Here is a 25,481-nt window from a genome sequence, read left to right as displayed (position 1 = left end):
CTTGGTATGGCATGGTTTGAATGATAATTTACAACGTGTGGAAATTTTTTGTCGCATACCATTATGACTGCCAGTTGGTGGGTTATTCTTATTTTGTTCTAGGTTACTTTTCATTATTTGCCGCCCCTTTTCCTTTTTTTTTTTTTTTTTTGCATCTGTGTGCACATTTCATATTGTGGATCTATTATATGCTAATTTTTTTATGACAGAAATTTAAGCTTCTTAGAGGTGCCCAGTGATAACTGCAGCTATCACGTGAGCACCTTAACATTAGAGGAGAAGCAGAAAGGCTGTAAGAATTCAGGATGATTAATTCCACAACAGCTTTTACATGCACACACTGTAACAGAGCCCATTGCTGGATGCTCTCTTGTCCGCTATAATCTCACAGCGCTTCCACACAAAAAGTTGGAAGCCTGTTACATACAAAAATAATTTTCACCTCTTCAGTGCTGCTACCAGCACTGGCTCTCTGAGCCCACAGAACCTGAGAGATGAGGACTGGGCAGGTGGTGCTGGGATGAGGCTTTGCCCAGAGATTCCCATTCTCTGGAGTGATTATGCAATCACTGCACAGTTCCACTGGCATCAGCAGCTATTATGCAGCAGCTGTATAATCAGGCATTTATTGGAAGAGGTAGGGAAGGAAGAAGGCCACATGTTTGTCCCCTGCAGTCCTGAATGGCAGAGGGTGATATAACTGGAGAAAAGCATCTTGTGAGTTTTGATGTGCAGCTGTTCGTTTGTGTTTTCTGACTGCTCAGTGAGCATGATCCGCTTGCCATGCTGGGATAATGTGATGCTTGCACCATGCCAACCCTCTGCAGCTGCAGGCTGGGGCAGAGGGGCTGGAAAGCTGGGAAAGGCCCTGGGGGTGCTGGGGACAGCGGCTGGACAGGAGCCAGGTGTGCCCAGGGGGGCAGGAGGCCAATGGCACCTGGGCTGTGCCAGCCCTGGTATGGCAGCAGGGCCAAGGCAGTGACTGTCCCCTGGGCTGGCACTGCTGGGGCCACAACTTGAATCTTGTGTCCAGTTCTGGGCCCTCATAAGACAGACTTTGAGGGGCTGGAGCAGCAGGAGGGGTTGAGGGAGCTGGGGGGTACTCAGCCTGGAGTAAAAGAGGCTCAGGGGGGACCTTGTTGCTCTTTATCTGTACCTGGAAAGAGACTGAAAACAGGTCAGGGTCGATTTCTCCTCCCAGATAATAAGCAATAGGGGAGAGGAAGCAGCCTCAAGTGGCACCAGGGGAGGTTTAGGTTGGATATTAGGAGAAATTTCTTCACTGAAAGAGCTGCCAAGCACTGGCAGAGGGTACCCAGGGCAGTGGTGAAGTCTCCATCCCTGGAGGGATTTCAAAGCTGTGTGGATGTGGCACTTGGGGACATGGGTTGACAGTGCTAGTGGAATGATTGGACTCCATGATGTTAAGAGTTTGTTCCAGCCTAATGATTCTAAGAAAACTGATGTTGATGTAAATCTTCTGGGACTGCAGCCTCACCTGTTCCCCAGATAAATCACATTTTTGAAGACTTTTGTTCTCTTAGGGTCCTCAGTTTGGCCAGCTGTGCAGACCTAGCTTCCCATTCTTCCCACTGTTGCTTATGTTCCACCAGCTCCCTTGCCAATTTTAAAATCACAAGTAATGGGTGTTCTGCTGCATCTCAAGACATTTCCTTGATCAACTGCCAACTTTAAAAAAAAAGCACATTTGGAGGAGATAAATCCCACTGGCAAATTTCAGCTGGATAAACGACTTCTGTAAACTCATCTTCCAGCATAATGTCAAAAAAATTAATCAAGCCAGGCTTCCAAGCAATTTCATCCATCTTAAGATAGGTGGAATGAATAACCCCCTAGAAATGCCTCTTTCAATGTGTTAGTGAGGATAACTATTAGATACAGGATTTTTAGATAGCTAAATTGACTAAGTTTAATCCTGCTCTTTATCACCAGTAAGGATTTGTATAATTAGATCTTCCAGGTATTGGATATTTTTCTGTCTTTGTACAGTCCTCTACTATCTGAAATCTCTGGGCCATCAAGAATTTACAGACCAAGCTCAAATTGCCTTTTAATGTTCTTTTAGCCTTGAGCTTCTTTAACTCCATAGTCTGACAAACTTTCCAGAAGTCCAGTAAGTTCTGCAGCTCTCCCTGAATGCTTTCTCATCTGTCACAAGGATTTTTCCTGCTGCAGCCCTAGGGAAGGTGGTGTTTCCCTCTAGCAATCTCACACTACTCGTGAGACAACAGTTGCTTACTTCTAATTGGTATCTCCTCTCCATGAACTACAGAATTCCAAATTTGCTTGTTTAGCCATCATCCCACAATACTCTCAAAAATGCATCCCCAATTTTGTCTTCTTTTTGTTGTTTGTACAAACACTGGAGCTCTTTTTAATTGGGATGCCTATTTTTGTTATCCTGTAAGAGATTTCAGTGACTATTTAAAAAAATAAATTGAGTCAACTGTCATTCCATCATGTAATTTTCTTTAAAATGCCTTAAAATGCAAATCAGGCTGATGTTCTTCTGGCTGCTGTTAACTTCAGCAGCATGAGAGAAGTTTGGGAGGTTTTTGGTGAGTGAAAGGCTGATCTCTGGCTGCCTTCCATTCCAGTCACAATATCTTCAGAATGTTTTTAGCGAAGCTGTGCTGGGGATGAGCAGGTAACAGGTGCCGGCTTCAGCAGCTCCCTGTGACTCACCACTTTCCAAAGACTGTGAATGCAACTGAAAATTACTTTGCCTCCATCCTCTGTGTGAGTGACCAAAATCTGTAACAGTAATCAACACAGAATATACCTAGTGGCTGTTTAATTAATTTACTGTAATTCCTGATGAAGCTCCCTGCAGTTCCTTTTCCATGTGACAGCCAGCAGTGATTTCCAGCAGACAGGAGGCAGCCTGTGTGGTGTGTGCTCAGCAGAGGTCAGCTCAGAGACATGATCAGGTCATTAATACACACAATTCCTGTAACTAGGACAACTCCTTTGTGCATAAACTCCTCCCTGGTGTACCAGAGCACCAGTTCTTCAGGAAGGAAAATTGTGGGTGGAGCTTGCTCCCTTCCAGATTTAAGTCCCACAGTCATTTCTCTGCTGCGAGCTGCTGTGCACACACCTTTTCATCTCTGCCTTTAACATTTACTGTCAATAGCTCTGTTTCCCAAGTCATTCCACCTCCAAGATTCTCTGGAGCCTAAGTAAAGCCTCCCACTATACAGAAACACCAGGAAACAGATATTGGAAAGTGAAGTGAGGTAGCTTATCTCCACACATAACCACCTTCTACACACCTTTTTTGCATTCCTGTATATTATGATGGGTGCCAAGTTCCAACCAATTATTCCTCTGCTGCTGCTCTGTGCAGGCTACATAGTGTTGTGCTGATTAAACTCATCTCCAAGTTGTTTGAAGCAATGTGTCTCACTTGTTCTGTTTTGGGATCATGTTGTCACCTGAGGTGGGACTAACATTAGCAGCATTTCTAATTGCTTTCCAGTGACGTGTCATATTCCTGCCATTTCATGTCTTAAGCTGGTTTTATCTCCACAGCATTGCAAATTTCCAAGAAACTTCCTATGTGGATTTCAAACTCTTCTCAGGGGTATGTTTTTTTTCCTGCAGTGAATTGTAGGTGTCTGTGCATATTTATTTATGACAGTGTTGATCATGTAACTTTCCCAAAAGCTTTTAAGTGCCTGAAAATTGTTTGCTGATTGACATCAGTGTTCTCTCATGTCTCAATGAAGAGTATAATGACACAGACTTCAGTGCTTCTTGATCTATTTTGCTTTTGAGACCTAAACAGCCAAGATATGTCTGATACCTTGCTAATAATGAAAATCTGTGTCTAATTTCTGGTTCTTTTCTTTTAAGTTCTTTTTTTGAACTGTTCAGTGAAACATAATTACAAAAACAAGGTCATACAGACAAGTTTTAGCACTTCTCTGATGAAATGACTACTGTGGTTGTTTTCATTATGATCTCATCAGGGGACAGGGACAATAAAAGTAATGATATGGTAGATTCCTGACCTCAGCTCTCAGGGAAAATAATTGTCTGACATTGTTACCATTTACAGTCCCGCCTTCAGCATTGTAAGTTTCTGATTATTCCATTAATGTCTGATATCCCATAATATGCCATTGTTTCACACAGAAATTTTAGCTTACTTAAAAGATCTTCTGCTACCCCATAGAATGATTATTTATTATATATAGCTTTTTGCTTAATAATAACTCTGAAAACAATAAATAGGTCAGCACAGGATCTTCAGTACTCCTTGAGTTTAGGGAGTTACTTGTTTTTTGACATTCAAAATATACTTTGGGAGTTCCTTTTCCAAGGTGAAAGCAGTGGTATCTTACTTCAGAGACTCTTATCTTGTTTGTTCTTCCTTCTCACTTCTGTTAAAAGCACCAAGTGTATACATAGATAGTTGTTCTGGAGGTATTTTAAGTAGTTTCTGCAGCATAAACTACTGAAGATGGGCAATATCCTGTCTATATTTTTTTTTCTGTTTTATTTTTGAAATGCGTTTTTTTTCAGTTCAGAACAATGAATTAGACTAAATCTCCTACTTAGAAATCCTGTTGCCCCTTTGCATAAAGTAAGGATTGTCTGTTTAAATCATTAACTCAGCTTCTCAACATCTCCCCTTTTATTCTTTCTATCCCTCGAAAGATCTTTGGCTGATGCTAAAGTTTCTCTGTTGTATTTCAGAACCCAAGTGAGGATGTTATTTTATTTTTCTGTGCATATTTAAAATGTGTAAAACATTACTCAATTACTGTTGAGCATCTAGCACCTAAGAGGATGCTAGGGGTAGGACTTCTGTAACTATCAAAATATTTATAGTCTTTAAAGTTTACTGGTTCCTATTGTGACAGAGGAGATGGAATTGGTTGATACAGTTTGGGATGTCAAACTCCTTCCTGTGTGATGCTACAGTGTTGTGACGCAGTAAAACTGTGGCTTAAATGGAGTGTTCTGATTTCACATAAATTTTATGCTGCTATCTGCTACTTCAGTAGTGTCATTCCATAACTGTATCATGGGAATGAGGTAATGATCGCACTGCAAAAAATTCTATCCAGAAAAAGATGAGAAATAGATTATGAAATTTAAATATGGAAGATTTTCAGCTCTGGTTTCCAATAATTTTACTAGATGTCATTTCTCAGTATGTAGAGTTCATTCAGCAATAGTACTCAGATAACCTTTTAACCACTCACTTTTGAGTGAGTTACTAATTACTGTTTTCTCACACTTCATTATCATATTTAAGTTAAACTGCTTCAACTGTACAGTCCCTTTAAAAGAAAGATTTTCTTGAAGCTGATAAATGCAACAATCCCAACTCAATGAAAAGGCTGAGAAACAGATGTAACAGGGAATATCAATAAGCCCACATGCCACGAATTTGAAGTTAAGGATGTAGAGAAATCAGTATGGGGTCTATAATTTACAGAGCCAGAGGAAAAGGAGAATATGGAATGAAATTAACAATGTGTACTACATATGTATCAACAAAAGATGCAGTTTGTGCATATCTAGGTACACAAAGACTTAGATTGAACTGGACAAAAACCTTGCACATTGGCTTAACTTCACATGCTAACAGTGACTTTCTGAACACAAGGAAGAAAGGAAGCAGGCACTCAGTAACTTGAATTATTTAAATGGAAATGATAAAACTAAAATCTCCCAATTTTTGCATGTTGTATCGAGGCAAGCAAATAAGACGTGGAGCACTGCAGATTTTGAGGTGTTTGGTTCCAAGCCCACTGTGTCTTTGTGCTGTTGGCTTCCTGCCCTGATGTGCTGGTTTGGGTTGGGGTAGAACTAATTTCTATTTTAGCATTTATGCAGTTCTCAGCAAGCAAGGTAAGAATATTTAGAAGAAAATACATTCAGCATTATCTCTTATTCTAACCCAATATATTCCAAACACATTGGAGGCCCACAGATAATGGTAGATGTAGCCTTACACACTTACCTAATCTTTGTAACCAAACAGATTTTCTAGGTGATGTCAATTCCCAGAGAGTTCTTTCAAAAAAGCACAATATAAGTTTTAAATTTTTTTTTCATCATTTAAAAAAACCCAAATTACTCATGCTCTGACTTGCCAAATTTAGTCTAACATAAAGTCTATGTAGGGGCTCTAAATAAAAAACTATGCTTGGTCCTATGAAGCAAAATTCTGCATCTTTAAAACAGCATCATCCTATTGCTGTTCAGTGAAGTAATTCTGCAAATGTGAGGCTGAGATCTTATTTACCTAAAATTGAAGGAGGCAGCTTTTTTCCCTTGTTACTGTAAATAATTATATCAAGAGCAGCCTCTGCACTAACTCCTCCCACCACAATGGCTCATGATTTTGGTGGACTGTGTGCACAGTGACCCACTGCAGCACCAATGTCTCATCACACAGGCAAGATTGCAGCTCCTACAAGTCACTGAAGGAAGCACTGCAGTGATAGCCAACATCCTGTTCCAAAATCTGCTATCAAAGCAAATTCTTTCACAAGATCTTTTTAGCCACCAGGAAAATATTCATGCGGTTTTGTATAGTTGCTGAGGACATGCTCAGTTACCTGCTGGCTCCCAAACTCTGCCAGTATTTTTATAGGCTTTATTCTCTCTGGTGCTTTGGTAGTCATCTGAAGAGGTGTCAAGTAGCAGGTGAATAGCAGCAGGCTAGAAACTATTCTATTTGTTGTCCGAAAGACCAAGTGCCCCAGAGGAATTCACAGCAAAAGCAGATTCCAGCATTTAATAAGGGAAAGTAAAATAGACTTGCCTTTGCCTAATCCATTCCAGCTGTGTGAAGGAAATAACAGGGGCTAACCCTGCTGGGCTGCTTCTTTCCTGATTCTAGCCAAGCAGCAGGTTTCTGAAACTGAGAGTCACGGAGCACGTGTGTGATCACAGGCAGTGCCTCTGCCTGCTGTTGTGCAGAAAGGCAAAGAACACAGAAGCAAATGTTGGACTTCAGGACAGTATTTATTCCCTGTGATTTGCATCCTTGATGGAGGTAAGGAGGAGTTTAACATCAGCAGAGCAAGGCTGAGGGATCAGGTCTTCCTCTCACATCCAGAACAAAACACAGCCACAGAGGACCTGGAGGAATTCTGCCAGGCTGCCCTGGCCCACGCTTCTTAATGTGATCTTCCTCTTTAGTCTGTTTTAATTATTATTAATTAACAATATTCCCACAGTTGTGAGAACAAGTTGTTTCAGCAGTCAGGATTTCAATTCCCCAACTGGCAATATTCCATTTTATTGCCTCCCTGGCTTTTACTTTGCTGAGCAGTAGAAATAATTTGCCTGCTGCTTGCTGCAGTTCCATTTGCAGGTGTAAAAGCTTGCTCAGGTAACCAGAATTCAGGTTCTCCCTCGGGCCAGGGAGTGTGGAGGGCCCAGCTCATGCTCTGAAGGATCACCACGAGAGAAGGCACAGCTGTATGAGCTGTGTGAGCTCAGTCACTGTGGGCTGTGCTGGCGCTGGGGTTGCAGAAGGTGCATCCACCATGACCTTCCGCCCACACAGGCCTTGGGCAGCCCTCAGGTGGTTTTCATACTAAAGAAGAAATCAGCATTAGTTGGGCTGCAAAATCCACACACTACAGGATGAAGCAAACCCATTTAGTCCGAATGGGGTTGGATGCTCCTGAGATCAATGATTTTCCTTCCTATCCTGGCATGACACTGCAAGAGCAGCCAGAAGCTTGCCTAATGGATTCCAGACCTCTTTACTTATAATAATATTATGGCTATACATGGTTCTCTTTGTCTCAAGTAAACAATGAAGTGATCCACTATGACAAATGTTTAAACATCAGAGGGATGGTTCTACCCAGTCTATATTATAATTTGCTTGATTTTTCCCTCTGACATACCCAATTCATTGCCAATTCATAGCACTTAAACTAGGGCAAGGAAAGAAATGCTGAAATAAAAACCAATTACATAATTTTTTTGATCCAGGAAGATCCAAAAACTACTTTACAAGCTATAGGTTAATCCTGACATCCTTCTTGGGACAGTTCCTTACACTGTCAGTTCTCTGCAGTACTGGGATTTGCATGTCATCATGTAGTGTCTTATAGAATGGGCATATTTTTAGCTGTGCTCAGATGAATGTAGTACAGGAAGTTAACAACTTGAACAACATCTGTCATCACAAAAACTTGAAAACTTGTTTGGAAATGTTTTTAACTGTATTTAAGTTTTTTATGCCTGGGGGTATATCCATACCTGTCAGGATTCAAAGATCTATTCTGATCTATTCTGCATCCTTAAAATGCTCATCTGTACACAGGAACCATTCTTACGGTAGGATATCACACACACACACATATATATATATATACACACACACACACAGTGTGTTTGTGAAGTGCTAAAGAAAAACACTTGTTTTCCCTGCAGACAGAAGAGCTGGGATAAGTTTAGGACACGTTAAAATGGCAACATAAACTGAAAAGTTGATTTTTTTAGACTGGAAACCTGGTGTGTTACCAAAGCAGGTGTCATAATCTAGAATAATGGAAATTCAGGTAGAAAATGTAAAACAGGTCTTTTAATAGACTCAGTGATTTTAAAAATGGGGATGGAAATTACAAATCCAGTAAGTGTTCACTTCTTCACTGATAGTATGGTTACATTTTGAGAAGACAGTACTGAGGTCATTCATCAAATATAGACTGCAGCAGAAAATCAGACTCTGAAACTAAGCTTAACTTCTGTAGGTCAAAATTATCATATTTTCATCTATATAACCTGCAGATTATCTAAAAGAGAAATAAATAGCCAGGCAACCCACTCCCCACTGTTTTAGCAATTGCTATAGTACACAAATCTGTCATTTTCTGAGGGAGCTGTTTACTCAAAATCCTCTTTTGCATGCTAAACATCTTGCCTGTGATCACCAGTGCCTATTGCTATTTCTTCTGTATCCAACTCACACTGAATCATCTGTGCTCTTGGTTCAGAGGCTCTAAGTTCCAAAAGCTGCAGGTTACAAGAATGAAAATATAGAAGCTAGTGTAGTGTTTTACATGCTGAAATACAGGGGATAAATAGGGTTTTGATAAGGAAGCATCTACTTATTTCTTCCACTGAGCAAGGAAAGGACTAGGGGAAAAGAACAATTTTGTGGAAGCTGAGGGGAGCACAAACAGCTCACTGGGGAAGAAGTGAGTGTTACTGGAGTGGCTTATCAATGCTCATCTCCTGCCAACACAGGACAAGGAGCATATGGGATGTGCTCACCTGATCCTAACATACATGGCCTGCTTAACGCTTTGGGAAAAGTAAAGAAACAGAACAGGAGTCAGTCATGAGAGGTGACCAGGAATCAAGCCTTCAAGAATATTGAATAATTTCAATTTATAATGTTAGAGCAAACTAATAGTAGATAAATTAGCAGATGCAGTCATTTTTGTACATGTACACACACATGTTAAGCCAGGATACCATTACTGTACTACAAATATAGTTCTTAAATTACGTGGCAATTTTAACTGGAGACTGGAAAATCAATGTGCAAAAAAGCTGGAAGAATTAGAGCAAGGAAAAAGGAAAGAGGAAGTGAAAAGGAGAAGGCTCACAGCAAAGCACAAGGAATTCTCTCTAGCAACCTCAGCCTCTTCTGTTTGAGCAAGCGCTGCTGGAATGGTCCTTCAGTCTGATCTGCACTGGATACATCCAGGACTGGCTCCAGTGCCAAGCAACCTCCTCTATCACTGAATTAATCATCACTTCTTTCCCTATTGCAACAAATCTTTATCTCTATGTGCTCTCTATTTACACTTAAAGGGCAAATGATGAAAGCAAAGGACCATTACTGTTACCATCCCATCTGCAACCCAGCGATACCCAAAGGTTTCAGACTGACATCAGTGCTGAGGCTTCATGTGCTCCACAGCTCTGGGAACTGCTGTCATCTTTTTCACCCTGCACATTCTTAGATCACTTAATTTCGCCAAAACTCAACACTCAGCCTTCTGGAACTCTTCTAAAACACAGTGGTGACTCGGTACTCACTCTGCATCCTTCCAAGTACTAATGCTTTCTTGGTAAGAAGAAAAGTCTCTGCCTTTCTTGACACCTTTTTCAGAGAAATGTTTTACTCAGCTCTCTCCCTTTGCTTTCATCTTCCTTGCAAAACAAGTCCTAAATAATTCAACGTCATTTTGTATGTGGCTGTGTTTAATTTTTTCTATTTATACTGCAAGCTCTGCTTGCTCCCTTAGATCTGCCTCCCTTTTGGTCTGAGGGGTTTTGTTGGAGGTTTTGTCTTCCTTTCACAGCATTTAACCTTACAGTAGCCTACTTGTGTCACTCTGTCAAATGAGATCAAGCAAAGCTTTTTTGGCTGTGCATATAAAAAACTAACCTGGTTTTAATGTTGTTTCTGTGTCTCATGCCACAAATAGAGAGGATTTGTGACATCTCACATGGAAACTATCCCAACGTCACTATAAATAAAGTCTTTTAAAACCAGAGCAACAGATACACATAGCAATTAGTCTTTGAGACCAGAACTACTTTTATAGCTGATGCAGATTTGTAGTTTGTTTGCATGACATAGTAGTAAAACTGTTCAGCACAGAAAGATGACAGCACCTGTTTCTTCAAGAAAAGGATTAAAAGATGACTTAATATATTTCAGAGTAAGACATTACTCCTAAACAGTAATTCAATAAGACAGGTCACGATGTAAATAATTACGCGCTAGAAGTGGTGCTGTTCAGCCTGAATTCACAGGCACTTCCAAACACAGGGGACTATTCACACTTCAAAACAGCAAAAGAATATATCTCAGTATGGCTTTGCTTACTTACCAGGCAGATGTACTCTGAAAAGACACCAGGGGTGGGCTTAAAGCATCTCCTTTTAAGGTGTGTACTGTCTGTGATGTTCGAGGCTGGGGCTGAGTTTGAGGCTGTGTCTCTGGCTGAGGCTGTGTCTGTCTTGGGTCCTGAGCTGAATTAATCCATCGACTCTGGCCCGGTGTCATCCACTTTCCATGGATTCCCCAGCGGGCCAGGTAAAATTTGCAAATATCATAGTTCATTGAAGAGTAATATAAAAGGTCCAGTATCAGTAAGATCACCACAAAAAAGCCATAGATCCACACTCCCAACAGTGCACTGTAGTTGCTGTGAAAGGAAGAAAAGGGACAACAACTATCTCTCAGTAGTGGTCACTGCGTTAGTTCATCAAGGTTGTTTGTTTCATTAATTATTTATAGACGTCTGAAACAAAATATTGTTCCAAAGCACATGTCTTTAAAATTAAGCTATTTTTTCAATATGAATACTGCTATAAGCATGGTTTTTAGTAACTAAATCTGCCTGTCTTAAAAAACTTTTTGTCCTTCTCATCTGTCCATAGGCTTTCCAGAGTGGCTGCTAAAGAGACCTCTTAATATGGCTGGCAATAAATTTTAGGAAGGAAGAACATTGGCAAAATAATGTTAGACAATGCACTTCACAGGAAGGAAAATATGTACAACACTGAGATGTATATATTGGTATATTTATAATGTGTATATATAGATAAAGGCCATGGCAATTATATGGTGCAGAGAGCTGTAAATCTGTGACAGATGACTAATGGTATTAAAAGAAAGGGGGGAAAAACAGGAGGAAAAAGTGTAAGGGGTCAAAAACATGGAGATCAAAAAGGGGAAGAAGTGCTAATGCCCTGCTGGAGATGAAGTATTATTAAAAGAAAAATGACTGTCAGGTGTAAATGCAGTTTGGATTGGAAACTGTGTGAGTGGGGAGAATGAGATCAGAACTGAGATGGAAAGAAATGTATAAAAATGAGATTGTTAAGTAGAAAGAAAAAAAAAGGCTGATCTAGACCCATGAGCTAATGTGGAAGTACATGTACTGGAGACTATAAAACCAAGAGGAAGCTGAAGGGATGTTAGTGAAAAATGTCATTAGGAAGGCAGTCTCAGAAAAATTATATCCAAGTCATAGGTGGGCAGCCCACATCTGCATGGAGCTGAACTCAAAGCTGAACACACACTCAACTGTGCTCTCCTGTGCTTTCCTTTCACAGCCAGTCAGAAAAACTTGGAGGAAATCATATTTTTTTAGGACATTGGTCAAAATGGAAGAGCTTCAAGAAGAAAAAAAAAGGATGAGAAGACATGCAAGGCAGGTATTTTGGTATTTTAAAAACATGTCCTCCAGCCTTTCTGGATCAAAATATTTCAAGTCTCTGCTTTGAACTTTCATTTCTATTTAAACTATTGTATGACTCTTCCATTTTATACTTTTAAAAAATCAGGATTTGAAACAAGAAATCAGAACTTTACTGTCTGTGTTGCTGTCTGTCAGCACTTCAAGAGAGTGATTCTTTCTTTCAGGGAATGATTTTTCCACTACACAGCTATAATGCCCTTAGATTAAATGAAGTTCCATTTTAAATAACTAAGTAACAAAAGGAAGGTCCAAGCTGTTAATGGCTCACTTCCTGTATAACTTTAGGACTACACAAGCCTAGAATTAAAATTAAAAAAAAAAGAAAGAAATCAGAACATTTCCAGAAGGATTAGAAGTAGGCAAATTTTAATGTTCTGAAAACCCTTAACTCCAGGGTTTTAACTCTGCTAAACTTACACATGCAAGCCTAATTTCACACAACAGAGGGTAGATCTTAGTAATGCACTAAAATCTGCAGTTCAGGCCCTTAAGAGTAAAACAGGACCTGGTTAATCCAGGCTTCTCAGCAGTGCTGTTCTTGACTTCCAGTGGATTTAGTCCTACTGGGGGTAAATTCTTCTATTTTCTGTTAACATAAATAAAATGCAAGCAAAAGCTGGAAAAGTCAGGAAGAAATGCATTTGGATAAATCCCATTCTTGCTCATTATTACTTCCAATAGGACCCATTTTGCTTACAGGTGAGCTGTATTTGACCCACACTTAATAAACATATTTGTTTTGGCAACAATGTGAGAAGCAAAAACATTCCTTCTATTTAACTCAAAAGAATTTTGTTTTGTATTTTGGGTATTTAATTTTATCCACCAAAATTTTGACTAGTGAAAATTAGAGCTATTTTGAGTGTTTCAATTTAAAGCAGTACTTTAATAATCATGCCAATATGTAAGCTATTCATCTGCTCCTCCTAAAAAACATCTGTTTCTCACAAGTACAAAAAATGAAAGGCTGCTTTATATTAATTAACAGGCAATGGGACAACAGCACTATCAAGAGCCTTGTGAAAAATCACAAGTAAAAATAGTAAGTAGTATGTTTAGTATGCAGAAGGATATTCCATACATTGATACCTTCTGTTTCTCCAACTATTAAGGTGGAAGAAAATGGCAGTTTTTCTGATGGCTACTAATAAAAATGAAAACTGACCTGCAAATCAAGATGTCCTCATTAGAAAATAAACAATCTTATTTACAGGGATTAACAGTAAGGCCAGAAACACAGAAGAGAACTCAAAATCCAAAAACTTCTAGGACTTGCTCTCATTTCACTGACCTGAATGATTTGTCAGTTTATTCTTGCAATCTGGTCTTCCTGGTCTTTCTTTTAATTTTTACTAAAACTGAAGTGTGAACAGATTCTAAATGTGCTGAGATTGAAATTATAGAGTTTGTTCCATTACAGGGTGTATCAAGTTGCATCCATCTCATTCATTCACTTTTTGAGACAGATAACAAGCTGGTTATGACTAGCCTATATCTTTTTAGTAGATTTTCTTGAGTTTTATGTGCAGAACAGGAACAAAAAATAACTCATTTGGGAATTCAGGTTTGAAAAAGCCAACAAATCTGAACAATTGCAGGCTGAATTCTACAGCTGCAGAGTTTAAATGTGGGCAGATGGTCATGGAAATAGTTCTCTCCTGTTCTACTGAAAAGGCGCAGTTCCTTGGATTAGTAACAATAAGGGCTGCCCCTAGGAAATGCAAGGTTACAGCTTTGGTGCTGAGGAAGCCAGTGCAGTTTTTGCATCTACACTTAAATGAGATTTCCCCCCCATTTTTCTTTTATAATTATCTCCAGGCCTTTGTCCAATCCTGGGTTTTCCAGAGGAATCTGTTCCTGCCGTACATGAAAGGTCTTCCCTGCCAAATTACATATTTTTGCAACAGCTGGTAGTGGGATTGATGATTTTTTTTTTCTTTCTTGTAAAGATGACTCTCTGAGTGCTATTTAAGCAAATACCATTTCTGCAGGGGACAGAGTACCTGGAGAAAGATGGTGCTGTTCTGTTCTCACAGTGCTTTGGGTGCCAGTGTTGGAATGAGGTGTGCAAAAGCGATTCCACACTGACAAACCAAACTAAGAGATAAGCAAAACCATGGATACACTACAGACTGCCAGACTATTGCTGCAGTAGCAGATTAAGGACCCCTATCATAGTGGTACAACTGATAATCTACCAAAATATGCACAACAAAAAACCTGACTATGAAAACTAGACAAACTAGGTTCTAGTGAATACTATTTTTAAGAATAGCTGAACAATTTCTTAGATGGTTTTAAGGGAAAATACTTTGGATTAAAGAGCTTTTCCTGTCTGTTAGACATAAATTTTATTTCTATATTTAATACTAAATGAGTTATTCACTATATTTAATACTAAATAAGTTTAGTAATTCTATATTTAATACTAAATCAATTATTCAAAAATATTATAGACCGATTAATTTGCATGATTGCAAAGATCAATACTCCCGTATTTTCCTTTTATAAAAAACATATAAATATCGTGTTACAGTAATGGAAAAATGTAAATACATGTGGCTATAGTTGCATTGTGGGACTGGTGAAGACAAATGTGCCTTTTGAGCTGTGCCACATCAAAGAAGTCTCAAGTCACTTCATTAACTTTTTCCCTCAACTGTATTATAAAACAAGAAATTTGTTTTGGTGATCACAAGAATGGCTAAGGGGGAAAATAAACCAAATAATAATATTGAAATAAACCAAGCAATAATGTTGAATCACTCTTCCCTGAAAACTATATTCCGTTTTTTTAAAGTTCATTGCCTTTCCCATATCTTAAATTATTCTCCCTTGCCACAGTCCAATAGGTTTCATTAGATTTTTTTTCAGTGGTGTGTGAAATTAGATCTAAACAAAGAGCTGACTTTGTCACTGTAAACTGAAGCCTGGAAGCATTAGAATCCAAATTATTGTGTACAATAGATAAAGTCAGAGTATTACTTAAGAAGCTTTTTGCAATGTTTTTAATGTAGGCACATATGGTTTTCTTCTTTCTGTTCCTTCTAAAAATACCAGGGAGCTTTCTACCAAAATCACTGAGCTCAGGGTGTGGAGATCTCTCCTGTCTGTCTTACTCCATGGATGGAGTTTTACATAGGAAGCAGCATTTCTTCATTTTCCTTCTCCTGAGAGACTAATCAGAAGTGATGTTTGAGGAACAAGGCAACACCAATTCCATTCCTGCACTTACCTACACTACAGCTCCAGAGGCTTTTTACTGTATCCAGTAGGATGTCACATACCTTTGCAAAAGTTCACACACAGCTGATGCCCCTAGGAAGTCCTGGACTGGATGGTAAATAGTCTGCAGGTGGTTCTCAACTACAAGTCTTAGCAACAAAAACTACATGGGTACCTCTTTCTCCATCACAATTGAACAAGTTGACTTTTAAAAAATAGTTCTATATGAAAACTAATATAATGCTTTTGCTCTAAATATTTTTATCAAAATAAATGCTGTAGTTCACAGAATAACAAAGTATTTTTTTTTCCAAACTGCTTGCATACACAACAGCCCTGTGATGTGAAGACCCCTGGATTTATTTTTCCAGGAGTGTGTGCACATGCGCAGATGTGAGCAGGCAAACAACGCTGGAGGCAAAGAAATGCTCTGCGTCCCAGGGAATCTTTTGCAATCAGCCTGGACCTGTTCCTCTGCCTTGGAAAGGCTGGTTGCCCTCTACATTCCAGGTTGCTGGTGAAAGGAAGGGCAAAAGAGCCTTCCCTGAGTAAGCTCTGGCCATGACTACACAGAGGAGCTGCTGAGACACTGGGAAAAGCCTGAAGCATTGGCTTAGTGCTTGTCAGAACTGCCTTTGATGGTAACATCCCGACCTCTGCGAGGTAGGGTGGTCGGCAGTGCTGATGCAAGGTTTACAGAACAACACAGCAGGAATAAAACAAATTTGCTGTGTGCAGGACAAAGACCTGGAAAAGCATAGGGGCAACAGCCTCACGAGCCCATTCTTGAGGCTCATTTTACCACTCTAAGTGTGCAGCAGATTCTAGCTCTGTCTGTGACTGCCTGCAGAGCCCTTCTGTTCTGAGAGTCTCGTGAGACCTCTCTGATATCCAGGGCTGCTGAGGGAGCAGGGCCACCCCAGTACACAGAGGGGCAGCGCACCCTGGTTTTTTAGCATATGTAGAGCACACACTGTGTATGAGCACTGGGGCTATAAACCCCACCTGGTTGCCTGGAACTATTTATGTTGCCAGATTTGGGGAGCTCCAGGCGAAAGCTGCTGGATTGTCTGGGCTGCACAAAAGGTGGAGAAAGTGGATGGTCTTTAAAAGGCTTGGTCTTACAGTATCTTCCCAGCGTTCTGTGTGATCTGCTCTCATGATCCCAGATCCACTACAAAGCCAAGGCAAGAAAATTTCACCTGAAGGATGTAACTGCACATAAAGTAATACAACAGTATAGATCCACATTGATTTAAAGATATCTTATATGGGTAGAGTCTATTTTTGTCTGTCTTTGCAGGTGATTGAAACATTAACAACCAGTAAATTTAGAGAATGCAACTTTATGTCTATGCAAGACTGAAATTTCTCTGGGCAGCTCTGTGTGAGAAGTGGGTGTTAAGGAAGGCAATGCTTTGCTGACTCCTCAAGCTGAGCACAGCTGCACACAATGAATTAGACCAGCCAGCATCCATATTCCAGCACCATCATCTCCTAACAGCCCTCCACCTGCACCCATTGGGGTGAATACAACAGATCAATTGACTGGCACCACAGAAAACACCAAAATCCTCTTGTGAACAACAATCCATACACTGGGATTCCACCTGTCTTTAATCTGCTCCTTCCTTGTCCTGCAGAGGCTGAATACCAGAATAAAATGGCAGAGAAAGCAGATTGATCAGAATTCGATCTTTGGGGTTACACCAAGGGAAATCACAGCTGATCAGTGCAGCCAGAATGTCAATACTAAATAGCAAACTGACCACAAGGGAAGATTTTGTTCCTGTAAATAGATATTCAGTAACAAAGATCTATTTGCTACTTCCTACTTCTTTATAAATAAAAAACTTACAGACATTCATTCTGGGGGACAGCAGAACATGGAAGTACCCCAGGTAACAGGCAAGGAGACCACACAATGTTGGTCTAAAAGCAAATACATTCCATTCCCCAAGGCTAGTGATTTGTTACAAGAGATCAAGATTCAAAAACATCAGGGATTCCAAAAAGGGCATTTGGGTTGATATGGAAAATGTCAGCTCACTTCCCCTCTCACCTATAAACAGCTTTGGGGTTTATTTTTACCGATGCACATTTAAACATAGTTTGGATCAAATTAGGGTCAGGGAAAAGACTTTTCAAACTTTTATATGTAACTTTTTATTTGTCACATTTATATGGAACTTTTACTCTCCTTGCAATGTTTATAGCCCATGTCAAAGCAAAGAAAGCAAAGCTGAAATATTCTTTCTTTTAGGAGCTCTGCAACAACAAAAAACCTTTCAGTAATGGTTTTCTGTATATGCAATTATTCTAATTGCTTCCATCATTAAGTGCACCTCAGACTCTGTTATTAGACCAGGAACAGTTTGGTGAGGAGTACTTTAGAACTCATTTACTTACTTATGCATATATCCATCTGCATTCCCTGTTAAGTTCATCTGCATAACAGTCTGAAATTCTGTCTCATTGCAGCAATATTTAAACACTGTGTTGTTATGGTGACAGCAAAAGATGTAAGATTTATTGTCAGAAAGACGGGGGCAGTGAAAACCAAAGTGGTAGCGACCTTTGTAGTCCGTGTACGGCTCGCAGACCCGAAAATGTGCGGACAACACTGGAAAACAAAAACAACATTGGCTTTGTCAGTCACTTCTGTTATCTCCATCTTATCAACTCTCATTTTTCAAGGCTAAACAACTGTTGCTTGATTTCTGAAAAACATCAGTAATACAGAACTTTCAATGTTTTAACATTTAGTACTGAAAGGTAACCATGTTCAGACTTCTGTTGTATTTTGAGTTTTGTTCTTTCTATGTTTGATTATCATTGTTTGTTTTAAGGGAAGGGAGTAATACCCTCTATGTTAAGAGGCACAAAAGTATTTAGGGAAATTTTTTCATACTACTGTTCTAGTTATAGTGATATCCATAACGCACAACAATGTTCATGCTTGATACTCCTGGGACGACTTAATAAAAACAAAACATCTGTGTAGAAACTGCAATGAAAGTTTGATGGCACTTGGTTTACTGTTGCTGATTTCTTTTCTTCTTCTCTAAAGGTCAGTCTTTGATAAGGAAAAGTCTATCAGAAACAGTCATTACAAACAGTATAACAAATATGAGCAACTTTGAATTTGCAAACAGACAGAACTAATAAAATCCAGGTGTTCCTGGGAGTTCTTACATTTCTTCTTTAACAAGTTCTCATGTAAAGTGTTTATTACAGCTCTGAGAATATTTTTCTTTTTTGCAGTCCTGTATCACACTGATTTCACCATCACTTTTACTGGGGTAAAAAAAGAAGCTGTCCACTGATACCCTTTTCTCATCTTGGTTTCCCTGAGTTTCTGAGTTTTTCAGTTGTGCAGAGGGACAGGGTAGAAATCCCTTCCAAAATGGTTGTAAGCAAACATATGCAGCTTCCTGAAAGACTTTTATATTGTATTTGCAGGGAATGCCCCAACAAAGGCAGGGATGATAAATCTGAATCTATGTTCTCAGAAGGCTAATTTATTACTTTATGATACTATATTATATTAAAGAATACTATACTATACTAAAGAATACAGAATGGATACTTACCCAATGCTAAAAAGATAATAATGAAAACTAGTGATTCTTTCCAGAGTCTCAACACAGCTTGGCCCTGATTAGCCAATGTGTCAAAACAACTCACACCAGAATCCAATGAAAAAATCACCTGTGGGTAAACAATCCCCAAGCACATTCCACATGAGCACAACACAGGAGAAGCAAATGAGATAAGAATTGCTTTCCTTTTCTCAGAGGTGTCTTATCTTCCCAGGAGAAAAATCCTGGGCAAAGGAATTTTTTCAGAGAATGTGACTTTTAGGAGTCAATGTTTGTTTCCACATTCACAGTTTGTGTTATGGTAGGCCTTACAAGATCATTTAAGAGTACATGTATGCAGACATCCCAAAGGACTTAAGCTCTAAGGAATGTGAAACGTGGAAGCTGAGTCTGAATCCTCTCAGCAGTGAAATGTTTGTTCTTTGGAGAACTGAGGCTCAGCAATGATGTGGGCAGCTGCAGTTCATAATGTTACACCAATTAATAAATGATCTATTCACTTTGGACTGACTGAATTAACTCTTGTAATTTGGTGCATGAGTTTTCTATCAGTTCACCAGTACAAGAGGTTACACATAATGATTTGCATGGATTTAGCTGAATGGCACTACCCCTCTGCACAGAGCCCCTCTTGATCTGAAATTGCATCTGTGCACCTTGCCTGTCTGATCCTCATTTTTTTCTACTTTGCCTAAAAAAAAATATAGCCTATTCCTAATGCTTTTGTTTGTCAATTTTATAAAATATATTAATTTTAAGACAAATTTTAGGGATTGTGACAGTGGAGATCACTTTATTTATGTGTAGAGAGGGGGAGCCTAGAACAAAAACCAGAGTACTAGGCTGATGACAAGGTAATCTTGTACTGCAGTCTGAGTCAAGAAAGCTCACTCCAAAGATTTATGTATGCACACATATACCTGGCATCATTACTTGCATGAAAGATGAAATCATTTTTGGAGATTAATTCAGCCAGGAACTGAAAGTGCTGGAAGAAAGTAATTTCTAAACGAATACAGATATTGAGAAAACTAATTATCTACCTGTTCTTGCTCTACCTCGGAAAAAAATATGTGTTCCAAATGTGAGGATGCTATCATCAGTAAAGAAACTTTCTTTAGACTTAGGTTTTCAATACCTCTGAAACTCTTGTAACAAATCTGCATGTTCAAATTCTGTCACAAAATCCACACAGCATGTAATTGCATGGGAATGAGTTTGTTTGAACAAGTACTTTGCTGCACACCCCTCCTTAATTAACATAGCAGAAATAAAAGTGTGCCAGGATAATGTTGTGAAAAACCTCAATGTTTGCAGCTGGAAGGGACCTCTGGAGGTCATCTCATGCAAATCCACTGCTCAGGCAGGGCCACCTGGTACACAGAACCATGTCCAAATGGCTTTTGAGTATTGCCAAGGATAGAGACTCCACATCCTCCACAAGCAACTTGTGGCATTGCTCAGTCTCCCTCACAGAGAAAAAGCATTTCTTGACATTTGGAGGGAGCCTCTGGGTCAGTTTGTGCCCATGGCCTCTGGTCTCGTCCCTACCACTCAGGGGTTCAACCTGCTCGTCACTGCCAAGAGTTTGGTTTAACTGCACATCTGGAAGTGTCCCCTGATCCCTACATGGCTCCTTTGCACATTTTAAAAAGACAAGAATCCTCAAACTTCTCTGAGAATGAAAACCGAGGAAAGTATGATTATAGAAGGAAGAGAGAAATAAGACAACATCAGGTCCTAAGAGGAGGGATGTCTGCAAAGAAACAGTCCTAAGCAAATCCTTAAAATAGCAAAATGTGTCAGTGATTAAATAAAGGCATGATGTGATGACTGAATGCCATTCTGAGCTGGGCAGTCAGTGTGGTGTGGGTTACCCCTGCTGGGCAGCTGAGCACCACACAGTGGCTTGCTCACTTCCCCCTCCCAGTGGGATGGGCCAGGGAATCAGGAAGCAAAGAGAAAATTCATGGGTTGAGATAAATACTGTATAACAAATAAGAGAAAACCCCACAACGCTATCAACAACAAAAAACAAAGCAATCACTTACTACCAGCAGACTGATGTCCAGCCAGTCTCTGAGCAATTTTTCAGTAAACTCCCACCCCAATTTCATTGTTGAGCATCCATCCCATGGAATAGAAACCACCTTGGTCAGTCTAGGTCAGCAGCGCCAGCCTGTCACTGGCCACAGCTCTGTGATACCAGCACTGCTTTGGTCACCAGCCTAAAACACAGCCTTGACCCCACCCCAGCCAGACCTAGCACACAGAGAAAACACTTCCTCAATTTATTATAATTTGTGTAATTTCAGTTGCTGTCTATTCTTCTCTGTGGATACAATAAAGAAAGAGAGACAATAAACAAAGTGGGATTTATTTTCTTCCAAGTTTTTTGTTTGTTTGGTTTTTTTTTCTGAAAATAACTTCACTTAAATCCTCAGGTTTAAAGGACCTTATTTCTATAGAAATACTTCAGATAAAGGCATTGTACATATAAAGGCCTTAAATTGTCTGTTGCAAAGATGCGGCTGTGTCTGGAGTTGTGAGTGCAAATTCTCAGGCTATTTTTGAAAACAGTTGCCACAGATGCTTCTCTCTCTCTTCCAACTGATTTCAAGAGGATAGTCTGTCATGCTTCATCATCACAAGACTTACCTACTTTACCTTAAAAAATACGCAGCCAGCAAATGTCAAACTGTTACTTCTCTATCTAGTCACAGCTAGAGATCTGCCTAATGTATATTTTTAATTCAGATCTAAATTTTTAAAGCCCCAAGAGTCTTTCGATGGCTGGTGTTTATCAGCTTTCCATATGGAACCATAGAAATATTCATATGTATATATTTAACACATGTTAACTTGCTGTGTGGATGTTCATTTCCTACTTCAAAGAAAAAATCTGTAATGTGCAAATAATCTGATGATTTTTGCTTGTTAATATAAGTCTTGCTGTCAGCACTGATTTTATAAATGTGTTTCCATCCTTTAAATGAAAAGGTTTAGATTTGCAAAGCCAATCTAAGAGTTAGTGGTCAGAAAGTCATCCTTCCAGCATGACTTCATGGTGCTCCTCCCCTTATTATGCATTCCTTGTGTGCCCAGTAAAACCAGTGAGTGTTCATCACCCCTGAAACATCACTGTGATCTTGCTGGCACTGAAATACAGTAACTCAAGTTTCAGTGTTCTCAACCCAGAAACTGATTACTGAGATTGTTAATCTTAGTATACCAAAGACCTGGAAGTGAAGCAATATCTTACAGATGGAAGTCTGTAAATCTATGGCACTCAAAGGGAATCTTGCCATTAGATTTTCATTTCAGCTCAGGTTAAAAATGAGGTTTATACTCCAGTGAGAGTAGTATTCTTTCTCCCCCACACCCCCTATCATTCACTGCATAAAACCAGTAGTTTTCCTTTATGGAAACTGATCTGTCTTGGACAAAAAAAATTACACTGGCTGGCTGAAAAATAATAATAAATTTCCCCCTGTAAAATGTGTTGTGAGTTACCAATGACCTAAACCCCTTCCTGCAGATCACAGTGGCAAAATTCCACAAGGCAGGAGCAGTTTGGCTGTCACAAAAGACTTGTGATGATTTCAAATTAGGCCTGGACACTACATGCTAATATAGGACATGAGATAATAAAACACCAATAATCCAAGAAGCAACAAAATTATAAGAAACACAATTACAAAGCCAATAGTTATCAAGGATAATAGACAAATTATGTAAGAAGTAAAAGCTGTGTGTAATTGGTTTCAAATAAAAACATTGCACTTCACAGGCAGTAATTCTAAGAGAGGGGAAAAAAAACAAGTCTGGGTTTGAGGGAACAAGGGTTTGAGGGAATACACCAGCGGCTGAATACAGGTATTTGCATAGTGCATTGCACAGTGCAATCACAGTGTCCCACTCAACTCCAACACAGGAATTTGTATCAACTTGAGGAAATGGGTGGGAGGAGTGGGATCTCAGGACAGCTCTAGCAGAAGTCCCCTATAAAGAGTGGCAAAGGTGTACATTTTCATATGTATTAAAAATTGACAGAAGAGCCTGGAGCAGCTGGAACAGTTTTGTGATGTTTGATCCCTGTTGGATCACTTCATTGAAGACTTCTCGATAACCAAGTTCATTGCTACACCAGGGAGGTAGATTTTTGAAATTTCTTTAGGCTAGAGGAAGACAAAGAAGCAGCTCCAGGCCCTGTGCCTGATCCCAGTCCATCGGAGGAGGAGGACAGTTCCACACTTAGGAAGTTCCATACATGGGGATTCCAGGGGAAGGGCTCTAAAGGAAAACAATGATTTAAGATGAGCAGAGGAGTGCTCTAATTGATAATATTCTAACATTGTTAGCAAAACAGGCTGTGTCAGAGCTAAATAATAAACTATCATTAGCAAGAATCAACTTGAACACTGCAAACGAGCAAGGAGACTGTGGGCAACAAAACACATGCCTGAACTGACTGGTGAGGATATGAGTATTAATATTTTATGAATGTTAAAGACACAGACTCAGTAGTAACAATTTTGACTGGAGCACAAGGATAGTTTAGGAAACATGGTGCCTGGTAAAATTTTAACTCTGGTGGTTGGGGATGTACTACAAGAGAATAAGAAGCAGTGATTGAAAAACATCTTTTTGTATAAAATACTGCCTCAAGAGTGGAGGACAAAAGATACTGAACTAAAAACATGTAAGGGCAAATCTATTTGGACTGACAACCTTTGAAAATTTTATTTTAAATATTCACTCACAATTACAAAAATACCCTAATGCCATGAATGACTTCTGATGAACAAATACAAACAATAATCAGAGCACTCCACTAATTCTCAGTCTAACAGTACATTTCTACACAAACCTGTGTGCTAATTGCAAACATCTAGAGCAGAACTACCAAGCATCAGGAGAAACATCTCTGGTCCAGTCAATTCTTCAGATTCAGGAAAATTACACAGATTCCAAGTTCAATCCTTCAGGTACTTCACATTCTCTGGTGTGCACACAGAAAAACACACACCTGGAACCTGACTTGCTCTGCTTCCAGTGGATGGTTATTTAGCAAAATGGATGTGTTTTATGGTGGTTTAGAAATTATTCTTTTCTTTTAGGTGAGCTGAAAAAGTAGCATATCCAAAGAAATAAAGCTACTATTTCAACTTTTCAGTCTGCTTTGTTCTTACAGTGAATTTTCAATTCCATTTCAAATTCCAGTTTCCAGTTCTTAAATACCAAGAGGCTTCATTTATGTTGGACCTAGATGATACTGAGGGTCCCTTCCAGCCCTAACCATTCTATGATTCTATGACTGATTTATTAGACAATTAACAATTATTTAGTCTTGTTTATTTTGTAGAAACCCTGTATTAAATTGCAATTATTTTTTTGCTGTGGCACACATCGGTAAAAGATAAATTATAAGTTACCTGCTGACAAGAGTAATGAAAGCAGAACCATCAGCACATTCAAGGACTGTTGACCACAACTTGTCATCGTTGGCTTTCATTGGTCCATTAGAGAATTATCTGTTGGAGAAGATGCAACATCATGATTAAATGTCTGTTTCATCTCCTTTCATTGTTCAAATGTTCACTTCCCCACAAAGCTTTGGTGAAATGACATGGCTTCGCACAGTAGGGAAAAAAAAATCAATCTTTTTCTGGAATTTTTTTTCACTTTTTTAAAGGGAAATAAATTCTCCTTTCTATGATTAAAATTCCTTTCTCATTTCACCATGGAGATATACAGCTGTTTACATACTTTTCATTAACCCAGAGTAGAGATGAATCATATGAAGTTTTTACTGAATATTCATATGTCCCCTGTAATTTACATCCAGCAGAACTCTGTTTTACTGTCACAAGAACATGCTGTTGTTGTTGCTATATGTGTAAGGGCCAGAAAGGAATAAACAATAGAAAAATAAGCTGACTGCTTTGAAAGTCAATCTGTTTTACCCCATTAGAGGGTGCAGTCGCTCAGAAAGTGGGTCAGCAACTGAGATGGTTGGAAACATTTCAAAAAATGTCTTTTCATTAGCATCAGAGCCTTTCCTGGGATTATTATTTATTGTTTTCCTAGGACGGGGAGTGAGAAGTGATGCAGTTTGATCTGACTGGCAGCCCTCCTTGGTGTTTCCCAGACAGGGTGAGTCCAAACTCCTCCTCTCTTCACCTTGATTCAACAACAGCAGCTGCAGCAGGGACTGTCCCGGGTGTCACCACCAAGAGGACTGGTGGCACCTGTCATTGCCATCACTGATAAATCCAACTAACTCTGGGTCTCAGACGTTTCCAGCATCCTGGACTCACACTGGCATCAGGGCACAACAGCAGAGGTCAATTCTGCCTTTGTGCATGAACCCTGTGTGCACTGGGGCCACAGACAGGATGGCCCAGGGGGTGCTGCAGCA

At 39.5% G+C, this 25,481-nt stretch overlaps 1 protein-coding gene across 2 annotated transcripts in view; it reads right to left on the bottom strand.

The window, feature by feature from the left end:
- The window catches only part of SHISAL1 (shisa like 1), a 74,446-nt gene that overhangs the window by 14,361 nt on the left and 34,604 nt on the right, over positions 1-25,481 (bottom strand). For both annotated transcript variants that reach the window (XM_036404938.2, XM_036404937.2), the window contains exons 2-4: positions 24,496-24,594; positions 17,868-18,081; positions 10,857-11,174 (exon numbers count right to left, since the gene is read on the bottom strand). In XM_036404938.2, coding sequence (XP_036260831.1) covers positions 10,857-11,174; positions 17,868-18,081; positions 24,496-24,562 — 599 coding nt within the window. In that variant the 5' untranslated portion in view covers positions 24,563-24,594. The remainder of the gene's footprint in view (positions 1-10,856; positions 11,175-17,867; positions 18,082-24,495; positions 24,595-25,481) is intronic.

Source organism: Molothrus ater, chromosome 5, assembly GCF_012460135.2.
Source record: "Molothrus ater isolate BHLD 08-10-18 breed brown headed cowbird chromosome 5, BPBGC_Mater_1.1, whole genome shotgun sequence".
In the NCBI taxonomy this organism is placed as follows: Eukaryota; Metazoa; Chordata; class Aves; order Passeriformes; family Icteridae; genus Molothrus; species Molothrus ater.
The sequence above is the reverse complement of the archived record's forward strand: the minus strand, read 5'-3'. Positions and strand labels throughout refer to the sequence as shown.